Source organism: Sylvia atricapilla, chromosome 6, assembly GCF_009819655.1.
Source record: "Sylvia atricapilla isolate bSylAtr1 chromosome 6, bSylAtr1.pri, whole genome shotgun sequence".
Taxonomy (NCBI): Eukaryota; Metazoa; Chordata; class Aves; order Passeriformes; family Sylviidae; genus Sylvia; species Sylvia atricapilla.
The window spans coordinates 46,251,354-46,264,241 of NC_089145.1; the positions used below are offsets into that span (position 1 = coordinate 46,251,354).

General features: G+C 36.5%; 1 protein-coding gene across 2 annotated transcripts in view; it reads left to right on the top strand.

Annotated features, from left to right (window-relative positions):
• Positions 1-12,888, top strand: part of PPP4R4 (protein phosphatase 4 regulatory subunit 4) — a 60,136-nt gene that overhangs the window by 13,620 nt on the left and 33,628 nt on the right. For both annotated transcript variants that reach the window (XM_066321816.1, XM_066321814.1), the window contains exon 3: positions 8,242-8,344. In XM_066321816.1, coding sequence (XP_066177913.1) covers positions 8,242-8,344 — 103 coding nt within the window. The remainder of the gene's footprint in view (positions 1-8,241; positions 8,345-12,888) is intronic.

Sequence of the window (12,888 nt, forward strand, 5' to 3'; positions counted from 1 at the left end):
TTCCATATGGTCTGGAATATCCCTTTGGTCCTGGCTGTGTCTCCCCACAGTCATGCACCCCCGGTCTCCTCCCTAGCATGGAGCAGAAAAGGCTTTGACTCTGTGTAAGCCTTGCTCAGCAATAACAAAAACATCTCTTTATTATCAACCTTGTCTTCAGCACAAATCTAAAACACAGCCACTGGACAGAAAACTAACTCTACCCCAGCCCAAACCAGCACAGGTAGGCAGAAGGATTCTGATGATGTGCTGATAATGGTTTTACAAGAATGCAGATATGGATTAATTATCTGTATATGTAATGCTCATTTTTATCTACTGTGTGAAATTATTCTGTCAGAGAGCTGGAAATTTGAAAGACTTGTGTCACCACTTCAATTTATTTATTATGTTAATTGTATTACCTGGTTTGGTTGTCCACTCCAACATGGAACAAGTCTTATGTTTGTTTGAGAGACGTGACTCTAACTCTTCTGTTTCGTTAAGTATCTGAATTTTGTTCTACTTTTCAAAGTGAACATAAAGCAAGTAAAACACTTTTTTGTTTGACAGAATATGAATCAGGAACAGCTTGAAATTGAAGCAGTTTTTTGTTATTTGTGTATTTACCTCAGAAAGCTGCCTTTGATCTATGGTTGCTTTTGATAAATGAGAAAGCAGCACTAGAGTCAGCTGTTTAATGTTGTATTGCTGACGCATGGAACTGCATCAGTCTGAAGTAGCTATCCAATATACTTGAAAATATAAGTATTACTGCTATGTATAGTCCTTGAATAATTAATAGAATGTGAACCAGCAAAGCTTTCCACTTCTGACTTGTCTTAAACCTAGCTCTTATGAGGAATAAGTTCACTGTTTAGTGTTCATTTTCTGATTATTTTTTTCTTTTGAGTCATCAGCCCCTTTGAGTATAACAGCAGTAATTTGATAGAAATTTAATATGAACTGTTGGAAGTCATTCTGAGCTCATAGTTAGATCCCTTTGGCTGAGAATAAAGCTGCTTCTACAGCTAAAACTTCAAATAGTTTCTAAAATTTCAGATGCATTTTTCAGTGGTCACAATTTTACTCCTATATCTTGCAGTTTAGAACATAAGTTTATCTTGTATTATTAGATATAGATATGATGCCTATCTACTTACAATTTCTAGATATCTATATAAAATATATCTAAGATACCTAGTTATGGTTTACTTGCATATGAGAAAAATGCTGTGATCAAAAGCTTCAAACCCTCTCTTCACCCTTTTTCATTTTTATTTTCTTGTGGCTTTTCATTCAGTCACTGTACTAAAACCCTGTACTTTCTTTCTGTACTCAGCGTTATTTATATTGTTTCTATGGGTCTTTTACATTTGCATTTTCTTTTGATCCAGTCTCTGTGATTTTGAAAAAGATTGGTCAACTCATGTACAATGTATGTTTTGTTTACCACTTGTCTATGTTTCAGTGTTAGTAAGATTTTGTTACGGGAATTACAAGCCTATTCTAAAAAGTCTGAATTTTTTTAAAGATTGGTAAGAAGTTCTACTTGTACTTTAATTCTTAAAAAGCTCGGGTTATTCAGGCTTTTACTGTGGTCTTCAACTCTTGCATATACAGAAAGGTCTTTTTTATGAAGCCAAGCAGATATAGGCAGAAAGACCAGTTAACAGTTGCTTTCTTTACCTTTGATGTGCTTTTCTTAATAGCATGCAGAGGAATTGCAAGTGGATTTAGCATAACGTAATTTGTTTTTAAATGATTGAAGAGACTAATAGCAAGGGTTGAGGTGAAGTGGCAGCTTCTGTTAGAGCTGTCAATAAATCTTGAAAAAATAAGCAATTTTTTAGACCTGTGAGTCAATTTGAGAGAGAGATTGAAATGTACAGCTACAGCTTTCTTTTTTTTTAGAAATTCTTATCAGCTTCTATGACTATTAGATTAGAGTTGCTATGAAAAAAAAAAGTATTGATAGAAGTTGGAATGTGCTATAGTCAAAAAGGCTGAGAAGGCATGATAGAAACACACATAGTAGAAAAGTTGGAGCTTTGGGATCTGTTGTTTATAATGCTCCACACAGGTGGGACCCACAAGGTGAGGAAGACTCTTAAGTAGATTTTAGTACTTATTAGGTAATTTAAAGTTTTCCTCTCTGTATGCATGCAGTATACTGATAGAAAAAATAAGATTGGAGAATGAAAAGATGTCCTATGTCTAAATTAGACTATAAGAGAAATTTAGGTCAACAGAAGTAATTTACCCTTCTAGAATTCAGTTAGCATCTGTGATTTTTTTTCCCACTTTCAGTGTAGAAAAACTACAGGCCTTGTACTTTTTCAGAAGGCTTCTTATAGCACATAACGCATGTTGTGGACATGAAAAATCTTGTTGAATGTGAAAATTGTAAATTCTGGGTCAGTGAATGAAGATTGGCAGAATGAAAGATAATACCAGCTCATAGCTCATTTTTACTATAGGAATGGGAAATAGCATTATCTTGATCTTGAAGTAAAAAGACTGTTTTTACTTTTCAAATTCAGACTCAAAATAATAAATGCCAAAACGAATTCTACCTAGAAACCATACAAAATACAATATGTGTTATAGACTCTCTAAGGAAGAAGAAACATTTATCTTCTAGGAGATTGTTGATATTGGGGTAATATTTGTGAGGAAAAATGTGTTCCTTTGAGGCACCTCTTGCATTCTTGAAACTTTTCTTAAAATTCAAGGGAAAAAAGCTCAATGTTTACTCATAATAATTAATGTATGAATTCATAGAAACTGATGATACTAGGAAGAAAGAAATTACTGTGTCATTATAATGTCTTTGTTATGGTTCAGAAACAGAAAGGGGTATCTGTATGAGTTAGACATTCTCCTTTCTCTCTTTGACAGATAATCAGCAAGGAAACAGAAATAAGAGACTTCAGTTGACCAAATCTGTGCTAGTAAACAAGGTTGCTGTGAATACAGGACTACCATGCAGCTAAATCTGGGGGTTTGGTTCTTATTTTAATTACAGTAGAAGTTTCACATGTAGTGGTAGAAGTTCAGATATGTACTAAAAACAGATAATTTTTTTCTTATTTATATATAGTCCATGTAGGTTTTATTCAGATCTGCACTAAAATGATCATGGGCACATATATCTTAAGTGGAAGATCAAAATGAGAAACTGGTGTTGAAAATTAGATTTTTATTAGGAAAGGACTGCAATGTCAATTGTAAGGAGATGTTCAGCCTATGATATTATTAGGACTTCTGATGTCTTGAAAATTGATATTGTTATGGAGTTAAATTTTCAGATTAACTTTATTCTCTCTTATTTTCAGCAAAGTTACAGAAGCCTAAAAATGAAGTCTCTTCTCTTAAAGAAATATCTTTATGTCTCTTCTAATTTACTGTGGATTTACTGCAGATTTACTGTCTTGTAATACATAGATTCAAGACTGTGCTAATAATTATATTGCTCACAATTCTGTCCTTATCCAACTGAGGATCTTAAAGGAAATTACTATAACAAAATAACAGATCATTCCATGGGACTGAGTCTGTTTATAATATACTTGACAGTAAATGTCAAATAGGTGTTCAGACATGACTGTTACATAGTTTGTGTTTAAAGAAGTATAATTGAAATGTAAGCATACCTCACATGAAATAAAGGAAAGTTTTTGCTTTACACCAGTGTAAAGAAAGGGTTGTACTTTTACAGAAAATACTAGGTTGTATTTTATCAAAGGAATATTCACTTAAATAAAATGAAATCCAGTCATAAAATGACACATCAATATTTATGATTTCAAGACATTTTTGTAATTTCTAGATTCCCCCCCTTTTTTACTAAAAACTTAACATTATTTAGTCAAAGAAAAAATTTAAAACCAAAACCCCCTCAAAACCTCCTCCAAAATCTTATAAAAGTGTTGGTTTTATTAGCAAGGGCAGTACTTAAAAGGCAGTGTAATAAGTTTAAGTTTGTGTCTACCCATCTGCATAGCAAAGATTGCTATGTAAAAACCTTCACAATAAACTAAAGATGATTCTCAAAGAAGTCCTATGAGGCACACACTTTTATGTTATTGACAGAAATATTTATCTGGATTTCTAGTTTGCCTTGGCAACAGTAGATTGTACAGGAAAACAGAAATCCTGAAGGGAGAACTGAAGTTGAATAATTCTGAAAAGGCTAAATCCTGTCAGATACTGAACTTTTATACAAATAGGAAATTAGGTCTAGGACTAAGAATCCCAGTCACTGAATAGTTTAGGTGGTTGGGTGATACAGGTTAGCTCATGGCCAGAGTGTAATAAGCCAGGTGCTAATGTATCAATCTCTGAGGGTCCAGCCTTTGTGGAGAAGTGGCTGTAATTAATTTGAGCGAGACTGCTCCTCTGAGGTGTTTTGTAAATCAAAAGCTTTAATAAGTAAAAACATCAAAATAACAAACATTACAGAAAACAAATGAAAAAGCCCTGCACAGGTGTCTGAGAAAACCTCTGACACTCCAAAAAGCCCTTATTTCCTTTTGTGCTCCTTCCTAAATACTGAATGTTTTAGGAGAGAGAACCTGGCTTGCAGCCAGTAGAGAGAGATACAGAATTTGAAGAATGGTGACAAAATCCAATCAATGCTTGTCTCTTGGCACTGAGCCAATTGCTGTCAGAAGGGTATGGAAGTTTCTAGGTAAACTTCCTAAAATGTTTAAAGGTAAACTGAAACTCTTTCCATATTTGGAACCACCTGCTGGGGGTGTGGGAAATGCATTCCTACAGTTGGGGACCCCTGGAAGTCATTTGGTCCAATGTCCTGCTTAAAGCAGAGCCAGCTTCCAAGTCTGATGCCATTTGATGTTAGATCACATTGCTCAAGACATTGTGCACATGAGTTATGGATGTGTCCAAAGATTCCTGCAACCATGGATGCCCTTTTTGAAGTTTGAGTGTTTGTAAATTTCGTTTCCTAATACCCAGTTAGTTACAGAATACTTTAATATTTGTTTTTAAATCACGCTATTCTAATAGCTCACTCACTAAAGTTGCTAAATTTTTACTTCAACAGATTTAGATTCAGACCAGCATAGAACATTATAGAATCTTGGACTGAAAATGATGTCACTTAAGGGGTGTTTAGTTAACACTGTAATTCCCAGCAGCCATTTATCAGAACTTCTGTTTACACAGAGCACAGACTTGAGTGGTTGATTCAACAGTGGCTATTTCACAAACCATTTTTGCTGAACTGGTGCAGTTAGCCACAGTGTGAAAGAAAAGCCTCTACACAAACAGAGCTTCAGTTAGAGCTTGGGTAAACATTGTACCTCAGTCTTCTTTACAATACTGTATCCTGCTCCTGTCATCATGTTTTGTAGGCTAGTGTGAATGAAGGAGAGAGAAATGTAAATCTATCTTCTCTTTTTCAAAATCCTTTGTGGTAATATTGTCTCGCGGTATATCCAGTGAGAAATCTTCATTCTTCATGCCTCAGAAGGAGTTGTAGTCCTTCCATCCTTTTTCAGATAGAAATGTTTCTAATTGAGTACCCATGGACTTTTAAATTTTTCTTTGTTCTTATCTTGTAGAATCTGTTTTTACAAATGCTTTAAGAATTAATGTAAAAAATCTTATTGTCTTCCTTGAGCTTTATGAAAGTTTGCAAAATTGGCAACACATACCTTGAACATAATCTAGTATAGTTGTGGGAAGGGACCTCTGGAGATCATCTAGTCCACTTCCCTGCTCAAAGTAGTGCTAATTAGAGCAATATATTCAGAGTCTTGTACTGAACTCAGGATTTTGTATCCTATGGATGGAGACTGCACCACCTGTGTGGGCAACTCATTCCAATATTTGAATGCTCTAACATAGAAGAATTGGTGAGTTCTTTAAGGTTTAAGTAGAATTTCCTGTGTATTGAATTTGTTCCCATTGTTTTGCATCCTATCACTGGCCACCACTGGGAAGAATCTGCCTCTCTCTTCTTTACTGTCTCACATCAGAGTTTATGAATGTCAAATAAGGCCCCCCAGCTTTTTCTTCTCAAGATTAAAAATCCCTGTTGTCTAAGCTTCTGCACAAATATTGTGATGAACTCGCTGCCCCCGTCTGTGAGATTCTTGTGTTGAATAAAGGAAAACAATCATGTTCCTTGAGCTGCTGGTGATGCTCTTGAGTGCAGCCCAGGATGCTGTCAGCTACCTTTACTGCAAGAATGCATTGTTGGCTCCGGGTCAGTTTCCTGTCCACTGGGACCTCCAGGTCCTTTCCTGCCAAGCTAGTTCCCAGTTGGCTGGCCCCCAGCCTCTACTGGTGCATGGGGCTGTTCTACCACAGCTACAGAGCTTGCATTTCCTGCTGCTGGTGTTCCTAAGATCCCTGTTGGTGTGTTTCTCCAGCTTGTTGAATCACAAGTCTTCTGTCTGTTAGTACCTCCTCCTGGTTTTGTGTTATCTGCGTACACTGAGGGTACACTCTGTCCCATACCCAGGCCATGAATGAAAACGTTCTTGCCCCCAGTAAGGTGAACCATGAGGTAAACCACCTGTGACTGGCTTCCTTGTCACTAATCACAACCCTTTAGGCTCCATAGCTCACTTGGTTTTCAGTCCATATCACTTTCCATTTGCTTTAATCTCAAGGCATCACAAATATCACATGGACTTCATCTTGTGATGGTAGAGGAAACAAGTAAAAAGCAAATGCAGGGGCTAGAGGGAGAAGGCTTAGTTCTGTGCTTGTGCTTGAGAGGTGTTTGAAAAGTGCTTTGCAATGGGTCTTGCAGTTAGACCAGGTCTGGTACCAGCAAGCAGCAGCTGTTGCAGAGGAAGGAAGTATTAGGACAGGAATGTTGGGGCCCAAGAGCTTTCCGCTCTGCATGAGGATTCCCAGCATTGCTAAGTCACTGGGATCTCCTGTAGGATGAACTCAGAAGATGAGTCCTGAAGTTTTATATTTAAATATGTGGATTTTGCTAGCACAAAAGAGGCTGAGCTAAATTACTTCTAAGTATAGGGCTCTGTTGTGTTCTTCTGTAGTTAGCACTGTTGATAAAGGAATAGTGCCTTCATAATACTGACTCTGAAGAAAAGACTTAGCATTTATTTTAATTTGTTTATTAGTACAAAAATGTGTACATCTGAGCATTTAGCAATAATTCACTATAATTCTGAAGTCCTCAATATTTAAAGAAAATCTATGGTGCAGCTCACTTGGTAGAAATAGAAGAAAAATCTTCTGCAGTTGGAAAATTACAGACTGTGTAGGTGTTGAAATGCCTCCTGCTTCACATTCTTAATTGGCAGTAAGCCAGATACTAAGAATTTCTGGCTTAAAGGGAAATGCTTTCTTTTTTTTTTTTTTTTTACATTTTGATGGATAATGGTAGCATTTTGTTTGCATTTTTTAGCCATTAGGGGTTCTTCCATCTTGATACAAAATGAATAACATTTCCATTAAATAGCTCCTCCAAGTTACCTTGGCTGTTTGTATTACTCCTGGATGACACAAAGATATGCATGCTTGCCAAAGGAAAAGGATGTGTTGATGTTTAATTTTAGTTTTAATTTTGGCATCCAGACCCTCTTGCTTTCTGATTCTATTCTAGGAGTTGATCCACTTGAGTAATTTTTCTTTTTGCCTCATACTTTTTTAAATTGCTGCCTACCATTTCCTTCCTATCCTGCTTTGGTTTTGTTTCCTTTTTCAATTGTGGGATACCATTGAGAGAGACAGAATGAGGAGAAAGGTACAAGATCTGTAATTTAACCAAGTTTTACTTCCATTTTTAATCATGTTTGTGTACATATGACTATGCATCTGACTGCTTTCCCTACAAAAAGGAAATAATGGTGGATTTCTGTTAAAATGTTTCACATTGCATTCTGTTTTCATGTATATCTTCTATTTGCCTCCTTCCTATGGTTTATCCCTTGTGTTGCTATAAGGCAAAAGATTCCATGAAATCACTGCCTTGATCATCAGATTTGAAAAGATCTTTCAGAAGTTTTGTATTTTTATGCAAAGCTACACTAAAAATTAAAATTCCTTGTCGGAAATGATATATAATAGCTTGATAGATTGATATTTTTAAATGTAGTCTTTTACCACATACTATAAAAAAACCCTAAAAAAACTCTCTCTTTGCTTGCATGAAAAACCTGAGTAGTGGAGGTTTTATTTTTCTTGGTTTTGTTTTTTAATGAAAGCCATAAGCTTGTAATCATCATAGTAACTAATGTATGTTTATGTTTCTGTAAGTTCTGGTCAGGATATCCAAGGAACAAGTGTGGTGGCAAATCTTCCAGTTCTTATGCGACAGAATCCTGCAGAAACACTTCGTCGGGTTTTACCAAAAATCAGAGTAAGTTTTGTGTATTGAGGTTTGAATGTATCTTTTTCTGCCAGTTTAAGTATTTTAACAAAGAAAATAAAAATACCACTTTTATTGCAAACTCAGTCTCTAGGAGTTGTATGTCCAGTAGGTCTTCTGCATTAATTCACTGAACTTACAAAGTATTACAGGTATTATAGTTTTTTAAAAATTGTTACAAGAGAGGAAAGAAAAGCAGAATTAATATTATTTAAATGCTCTAAAGATTTACCAGTGTTTTGACAGCTTTTTGAGAATTCTTTTTGAGGACTATCCAGTCATAATGGTTGATTCTGATGTTCTCAGTCTCCTTTTATCCAAACATTAATATCTTCATGGTGCTGTCCAGAAGAGTATAGTTTGCTTTTAAATGTCTGTACAATTTCATGTTCTGCCCTCCACATCTTTAGTAAGTCACTGCTAATTGTGATAAATGCATGCTGACCATGTAATGTTACACAGTAACTTTATATAGAGATATGTTTTCATGTAGGATAATTGTGTTGCTTAACCTGGAGAAGAGAAGGGTCTGGGTACAACTTATTTTGACTTTTCAGTTCTTAAAAGAGGGCTTATAAAAAGATGAGGACAAACTTTTTGATATTGCCTTTTGAGATGTGCCATGGGGTGATGGGATTAAACTAAAGAAGGATGGATTCAGACAAGACACAAAAAATTTTTTAACATGAGGATGGTAAAGCACTGGAACAGATTGCCCAGAGAAGTTATGGCTGCTCCCTCCCTGGAAATGTTCAAAGTCACTCTGGATGGGACTCTGAGCAACCTGGTCTAGTGAAAGGTGTCCCTGCTCATTGCTGTGGGGGTGGACTAGCTGACTTTTAAAGGTCCCTTCCAACCCAAACCATTCTATGATTCTGTGATTGTGGAGAAGTTACTGTCTCTGTATTTGCACTCTGTCCCAGATAGGAATCCTTGCCCAGAAGTCTACAGGTTCTAAGGTGTTGTTTAAGCAGCAGCCTTGGCCAAATAAGAACAAACTAAATTGCAAATGCAAAACTTAATAATGTTAAAGACCCCTAAGTCCCCTGCAGAAGGAGAAGGTTGGAGAGGGCTTTATCAATGTGTACAAGTACCTGACAAAGCAAAGACAAAGAATGGCTCTAAACAGTGGTACCCAGTGACAGAACTGCAGCTGTTGTTGCAGTGAGCACAAACAGAAACATAGGAGGTTTCTTCTGAACATCAGGAATCACTTTTTCACTGTGAGAGTGACTGTGCAGTGGCACAAGTTGCTTAGAAATGTTATTGTCTTCCTCCTTAAAGGTATTCAGAAGCAGTCTGGACATGTCTTAGTGTAACTGGCCCTGCTTGAGCAGAGGGCCTGGACAAAATGTCCTTCAGGACACTTCCAGCCTCAAGCATTCTGTTAATATCAGACATAACCTTTCAACTTCATGTTATCTCCTGAAACATCTGTGATCTCAGGATACTTCTGTTTCTTAGGAGGAACTGTTCCAACTTTTGTCTGATTATTTAGATTCAGCAAATGGTCAAGTATTCCAGCTGGTAGATGGGGTCTGCCGCTTGGGACCCAGAGAGCCACAGCCACCCCAAAAGATGTCTCACTAAAGACAGCTCCTTGGGGGGTCAGGGCGCTCTTCAGCTGGCAGAGGGGCTTCTCAGCAGCGGGCAGAGCAGTGATTTTTCAGCTCAGTGATTTCAGCTTTCAGTGATTTCAGCTCAGTGCTCTTAGCTTATGCCCTTGTGAGTTTGCCCCTCTTTTAGCCGGCCGTGGCGAGAGAGAGAGAGGTCTCGTATGGAATTTCCGCAGGTGGTACTTTATTGAGAGGGTACCAGCGAAAGGGATCCAGGGACGAGGAACCTCTGCCGACCAGAGGAAACCCAGGGGTTTTTATGGGACACCAGGGTGGGAGGAAAAGGGTACAGAACCAATCAATTGTAACAGATCTGCATAAGTTCGCGAGGGGTCTTGTGGGTCTCCGGACAGGTCGCCGTGGCTAGGAGGTTTGTCTTTGTCTTAGGGGCTCTGGGTGAAGTTGCAAAATTCTTTCTTAACTCCTCAGCTTAGCTCCCTCCAGAGCAAAGCAGCTGGGGCTCCGCCGACCCCCACAGTCAAGAAATAGCTCTCCTCAGGACTAATGACTAGTACAGACTGACAGATTGTTTAGAAAACATTAAAATGCTTCTGGTTGCAGTCTGCACTATAAGATGCAGGTTAATAGGCATTTTGTTTAAATATGTATGAGTGTAGAAGTCCTTTGAGAAGGATGACTTGAAGTTGCAAAGTAATTGCACCAAATTGCACCTTCAACTTGCACCAAATATCTGCAGTTAGAAACACATTATTCTGACATGTGTAATGCAGTCTTTCTAAACCAACCTACTGGCTTCAAGAAAAGTTGGTTTGATTTTTTTATGCTTACCATACTGAATCCATTTTTGCCTCTGTTTTTCTACTTTGAGGGCAGAATTCTTCCTGAAATTAAGGAGGAATAGGAAACACTGGGGATTTTCTACCCTTATTTTTCAGGCTGTAGAGAAGTGCTGGGCTTGGCCTGTCTTCAATAAAAAGTCTAATATGGGAATACAGTTTTTGATTCTAGTTTTAAGGTTTCTTTCATATAGGGATGAAGAAAAGATTTGAAAGCATGATCATTTGCATGAATAGGGCCTAGAGCTTGGAATGTATTTGTACAGTGGGAGTTAGAAATCAGTGCGATCTTTGATCAGGCTGTACTTAGTTACTTTGTAAAAGTATCTTCCTGTATAATACTAAAGACATTCAGTTGAAAGCAGTATATGAAGACAGAAGCATTAAGAATTGAAGATAGAAATTTTTGAAATGAAGCAGACAACTTTAATAATAAATGCAATCAATCTTTGAGCAAATTGCTGAGAAAAGTAGTGTGGTTTTCATCTTACAGTGCCATTTAAACCAAAACTGGATGCCTTCCTAGATGATAAAATAAATGAAACCTAAGTTAATGGGCTCCAGACAGAGGTAAAAAAGTAGAGTATAATGAGGTCAGTCTAAATCCAAGAGTTCCTTTCAAGTTTAAGCTTTGTAGATTGAAATTTTGTGGACTGTATATGAATTAAGTTTCTTTCTGTGGCAATGCAATTATAAAGCCAGTTCTTCAATCGTGTTCTGTTATCTAATATTATTTATCTGTAATAGAAGTAAAGTGATGTTGTAGCCATGTGCACTGCACTTTTAACTGCAAAACAGTTTTTGACATCATTAACTTGACCTGTTTTTTTTTTTTTTTTTCTTAACCTTGTTTTTATTGGAGGAATCATCCTGACCATTAAATGGAAACTTTTATAGTGTGTAAAGGCGTAATTGAACACAACTGCGTTTGGAGTCTTGCAAATGTAATCTGGCATTCCAGGAAAATAAACTAATTTAAATTACTGCACTAGGTTCTACTTCTTTAGGTTGGGAGTGGTTTAATTTGTGAAATGAAATTGGCACATGAAAAATGAATTTTGTAGTAGTTTCAGAGGGCTGTTTATTTGAAAGTATTGTCACCATATAATTGCATAAGGAAACCAGTGTGCTTATTTAGTATGCTTGCAGACACCCAAAGCAAAATTAATGTTTTTATTAGAGCTGAGGGTAAAGCAGGTGAAGAAAGAAAGAAATGCAAGGAATGTTCAGTCTGAATACATTGCAAATTTGTATTTAATTTGTGAAAAATTGATAAACCTGGTTACTTCTAGAAACATAGAAATGGGTGTATGCAAATTGCTTATCATTCTGTGAAGTCTAATTAAAATTGTATCAGACACTATATTTAACATAAGTGTTTTAGGTCTGAGATGAGTAAAATCAATACATCAATCAGTAAGTGTGACATACATAAGTAATTGTTGAATTAATTGTCAGTATTTTGGTTATGCTCTTTAAACAAACATACAGTATATAATTTAGATGTTAATTTAGGAATGAGAATAGGAAGGTGCTTTTAAAAATTCTGCTGTTAAAATTAAATTGCATCCTTGTATGTGTTCTCCTGCATAGAGAACCCCACTCTGGATTTCTGCATGCACCTCCTCATGAACCTTGGAACTCATTGAAATGCAGATTTAGGGGAAACTCAGACATTCTTATAAGCATTTTTCTTTGTGCACAAAATGGCTCTTTTCAAATGATGTTAATTGTATTTTTCCTGCTTTCCATCTTTGGGCTCTGCAACCAAAAGTGATGGAGGGAGATTGTAGGTGTCTATCTGAATGACTAATAAACATTTTTCCAAATGCTGTGATTGCAGCGAACTATGCTTATTCTTCTTGTTGTGTATACATCAAGCTTTATTCAGTGTTGTCTGATTAGTTCCAAACTCATTTTCATAGGTACTTATTTTCCTAATAAATCAGCCTCCTCTTGAAAGCTTTTCTTTTCCATAGCTGATTTTATAGATTAAGAAAAGGTGAGGTAATTTTCATCCTTCCTTATACCTAACATTAATTTTAATGTCCATTCTCATTGTATCCTTAAGCTTTTGTAATCTCTATTATTTCTGTGTCTTTTAGTCTTAAATGGAAATTTC